Here is a 4946-nt window from a genome sequence, read left to right on the forward strand (position 1 = left end):
ATTGCAGCACAGCCTTGTCAGCTATTCAATCAGAAATAGATGCGAAAGATGAGAAATTCGATTGAATTGATGTCTTACCATAGCCATTATTTTTTATGGATACAACTTTCAATGATTGTTCTTCAATTTTAAAAAATTTAAGTAAATTCACTATGTGAAACTCTTGAGAGGATTCTCAATCAAATTCAATCGAAAAAAAAAAAATGATGTACAACCCAGGTTTCCACTATACTAAAATGATGTATTTGATCCTTTTCTAGCACACAAGAATGTACATGTGGAAATGCTATTTCATGATATTGGGAGTGATCCCCCTTTTAAACTCACTCCCACACTGTACACAAGGATACTAGAAATCCTTCCATTTCTTGTCAAGAAATGCATCTCCAACTCTATATATCTCTATGATCCTAGGCTAACATTCTAATCGAGGCTTCGAAATGCATTCACAAAAAGCAATACAAGAATACCACAATTATTATTTTCACACTAGAAGGTCAGGGGACCTTGATCTAGGTGATGATCCTTGGGGACCTAATTGTTGAATCTTTTCACCCACTTCAGCTACAACAAGCCTGGTTAGAAACAAACCAGCTATAAAAGCTGATCCCATCAGCATTGTAAATACACCACTCCAGCTATTAGTTGAAATGTAACCGGTTAGAAGTGGTCCAATGGCCGCTCCAATTGAGCCAGTTCCATCAATAATAGCAGTGACAGTTGCAAGCGCTCGTGAATTGCCTTTCAAAGAGCTATGTGTTCCCAGGTCAGCCGAAACAGCAGTTGTGATCAATGCATAAGGACCATTCACGAATACTCCAGTGATCAACATGAGGATGATGTTTATGGTCATGGAGACGTGTCCATAGCTCCGATAGAAGTAGAGAACCGGGATAGCACAGTACATGAAGCTGGCAGCAGTTATAGCTCTGGCATCTAAGCGGTCAGATATGTAACCTGCTAGGATTCCACCTACTACCCCTCCGACATCAAACAATGTCGACAAGTTTCCAGCTTCCTCATTGGATAAATACCTTCCTTCTATAGCTGCAAAAATATCAACAGGTAACAAAGAGTTCAGAGAAACTTTCGCCTAAAATGGTGCGATAAAATACTGATATAAAAGACTGCAGTTCAGCATACCTGTGTGGCTAATGTAGAAAGGCAGCCAATACAAAAATGTGTATGCTACCAACTTTGCGAAGAAAAGGCAAAACGCAAACGGTGCCACCCCTGGAATCTTCCATGCTTCAATAAAACCCACGGCTGATTCCTCTTCTCTATCTGATCTCAAGAAAGGCTCTGTTACTTCATCGCCTACTTTTCTAGGAGAAAACACTTCATCTTCATCTTTATTAGCTCCCACAGATTCAGGGTTAACCGGCAAGAAAAGGAATACTACCACGCCAACGACAGCAATAAGGGTACCAGGAACAACCATTGACCAACCCCACCCATACTTCAACAATAATGAAGCAACCAAAGAACCCGTAATATTACCGATCGAGGTGTGAGCATTCCAAATACCCATTATAAGTCCTCTCTTCTTTTTCCCAAACCAATTTCCCACTACTGCAACCACTGAGGGCCATCCTGTGGATTGGAACAATCCAGCCATCATTTGGACAATTAGATAGTAATAAAAGATGTGTACATTTGCCCAATATCCAACTCCAAAAAGGGCAGTGAATACACCAGTACCCACCATTCCAATTGTCAAAAATATTCTCAGATCCATCCTATCACCAACGTGCCCGGAGAAATACATTCCCATGGCATATACAAAAAGGAAAGACACATCAAGTTCACCAAGCATCGCTGTACCATCAACTCCGTTAAATGGTACCCAACCATCTTTAAGCATCCAAGAAAGTTTTGAACTTTGATTTTGCTCATAAGTGGTATTACGCCTTTGCCACGGAAACTTTAAACCAACATCAGGAGACTGGGGATCCAAAGCACTTTTCACAATGCTTGTAGTTTTTCTAGTAGCATGGTAACTTGTATAAGCTAAAAATGTTACAATTAACACAATGCCTTGATATGTCTTGAAAGAGAGGTTAGACTTCTTTGCCCTCTCCATCACCCTAATTCCAGGGGGCTTGCTGTAAGTTTCTTCCATAATTGGCTCCGATAGAGATCCCATCAATTGCTACCCAAAGAAACTGATAAAGAGGAAGATAATAAAAAAAAAAAACTTTTCCTCTTTTACAGATCAAGAAAACTACCTGTAACAAGATAAACAAGACGGAAAATTTAACATCAAAACCCGCATAACTATAAATTGAGAAACTCACTGCACAATAGGTAAACTAAAATACTTAACAAAAATTCAGTTATCTACAAAATCATAAACTTGAGAAAACGGGATTCGATTATCTCAGGTTTAATTAGTGTGTGGTTTAACCAAAATTAACAGAACCCACCAACGATCTCAAAGAAAATCTTTAAAATTTGCTCAAATAAAGTATTTCACTAATTTAGAATTTAATTGGATTACATAACAAGCTAATTCAAACCTAAAATTCTTATTATTATTTGATATCCAATTACTCAAAGCTGACTCACAAGGAACAACAAGGACGAAAAACCAATTATTGTTTAATTTGGCAAAAGTGTGTAATTCTGCAAAAGAACAACAACACACCACCAACCAAATCAATTAAAGAAGAGCATATTTCTCTTTTCTTCCTAAAATTACTAAAAACAAGATTCGTGAAAAAAATAAGAACAACAATTTTTTAGAAAATATTCCCATAAACGAATAATCCAACTTCAGAACTCACGCAAACTAGAAAATATTCCCATAAACGAATAATCCGACCTCAAACTCACGCAAAAGGATCAAAAGATGATAATTTGCTAACCATATGAAAACAAAACAGTAACCGAAATAAAAAAAAAAAAAAACGTCGATAAAATCGAAGCTAACCTTGTAATTTGTGAATTGGGAGAAGAATGTTGCTGCGTCTCTTTGGAAACAGAAAAATCTCCCTGCTTTGAATGTATGATAAAAGAAAGTAAAATATATGTATTTTCAAATATAGTAAAGTTGCGTTTTGAGGAATTGATAAAAATAGGCTGAGCAAAGCTGAGAGCTGATGAACTGAAGATTGCTGCATTTAAAGCGGAGGAGAACAACACAGTTGAATTTCAAAAGGACAATATTAACCCCGCAACCTTTTTTTAGCTGTGATGCTTGGTAGGTGTGAATTGACAGTTTTGTCCCTTGCTTAGGAGATTGATGATTTTCCAATTACTTTTTTGCCCCTTTCCTAATTGACAAGCACAGCTCCTTTCTTTCTTTCTTTCTTTTTTAACATACCCACAAAATTATATGATTGTGACCACCATTTACTATGTTGAATATTTCAAAGAATCGGAAAAATAATAATTTAAATTTAGAGTTGGAATTTTAAATTGTTTAAAATTTGTTATTTTTGATATTTTTTGGATAATTCTAAAAAAATTTTATCTCTTTATATTGAAAAATATGTAATAAGACACCCCTATTTATAATATTAACAAATCAAATTAAATTACGATTAGAAAATCCTTTTATCTAACAAATTATAATTAAACATAATTACATAAATATCAAAAATAATAAATCCTAAACTATTAACAATATTTACTTTTGATTTATTTCCTACAATTTTCGTTATAATTTTTTCTAGATGACTAGATATTGGTAAGAGTTAACAAGCTGGAAGCAAAGGAGTATTCTTTTTAATGATTTGCTTTATATTGGTTGAAATAGGTCATTTTTAATTATATTTTTACATGACATGTACAATATACTTAACACTATTTCTCTAGTACAGATTAAGTGAATTGTTTTTAAAAAAATTCATAATTCAAAATAAATAAATTATTCAATATTTAAGAAAATTAATGGATTTTTTTTTTTCATATTTACCATTCATCCAATGAAGTTACTAATTATTTTATATTTTCTAATAGAACAAATTGAGAATAATCAAACAGCTGCTAGTAAAAAGTAATCTTCAATTTATGTCTTAAAATATTTTCTTAAAATAATCTATATATAATATAAAGTTAAATGTAGATAAGGCGATGTGACACCTCTCTAAGGCCTCTATTGCTATTTATCTTATTTTACCTTTTTGATACTTTTTTTCTATTTTATCTTATTTTTCAATTAAAAAATTAACCATATTCCATCTTATTTATGAAGTTGCATTAATTTTTTAATGACCATACTACTTTATTGTCTGTAATAAGCTATTACATTAATTGTTAATTATTATAAATTTTATTGAAGAATTGCAAAGGTCACCATGACTTCTCTTTGCTTAATTTCTTACAATTACTCCTTTTTACGTTTCCAACTCATCCTCTCTCTTTTTTCTCACTAGATTTTGCCTCTTTTTCCTTATTTTCTTGCCTAAATATTTTGTAGAAATTAAAGATAATTTTATTTATTTTATTCACCATTTCAGCACTATTAATCATTTTTTTCCTAAAATCTTTCTCTATTTCTTCTTAAAAGTATTACTAAATTACAATTAAGATACTAATTACCAATATAAGTTACAATTTTATTGATTACTACATTACTCTTTTAATTTATATTATTCAATAAGTTAAAAGTTTATTGATTACTATAAATACTAGAGCATGTCATCTTCACCAATGCAATGATTTCTTCGTTTTTTTCCTTTCTTCATTATATTTATACTAAAGTACATCACATTGGTTATGTCTAATTTTATAATATATAGATTATTTGTGACTAACTTCTATTGTTTACAGTGTGGAAGATAAGATAATTGAGCATATGACAATTTTGAGAATTCAAATTCAATCTTGACGAGTACAATATCTAGTTTATGTTACCAAAGTACATCACTTTGATTATGTCTAATTTTATAATATATATATTATTTGTGACTAACTTCTATTGTTTACCGTGTGAAAGATAA

The 4946-nt window shown here is 32.1% G+C and overlaps 1 protein-coding gene across 1 annotated transcript; it reads right to left on the reverse strand.

Moving 5' to 3' along the window:
• Positions 1 to 212: 212 nt before the first annotated feature.
• On the reverse strand, positions 213 to 3127 carry LOC125823051 (putative glycerol-3-phosphate transporter 1). Its single transcript, XM_049502462.1, has 3 exons — positions 2933 to 3127; positions 1144 to 2228; positions 213 to 1047 (listed from the first exon to the last, which is right to left on the reverse strand). Exons 2-3 carry the CDS (start codon positions 2144 to 2146, stop codon positions 485 to 487), a joined length of 1566 nt encoding a protein of 521 aa, XP_049358419.1. The 5' UTR covers positions 2147 to 2228; positions 2933 to 3127; the 3' UTR covers positions 213 to 484.
• Positions 3128 to 4946: the final 1819 nt, after the last annotated feature.

This window comes from Solanum verrucosum, unplaced genomic scaffold (genome assembly GCF_900185275.1).
Source record: "Solanum verrucosum unplaced genomic scaffold, falcon-dt-bn FXZP01000199.1, whole genome shotgun sequence".
NCBI classification, from domain to species: domain Eukaryota; kingdom Viridiplantae; phylum Streptophyta; class Magnoliopsida; order Solanales; family Solanaceae; genus Solanum; species Solanum verrucosum.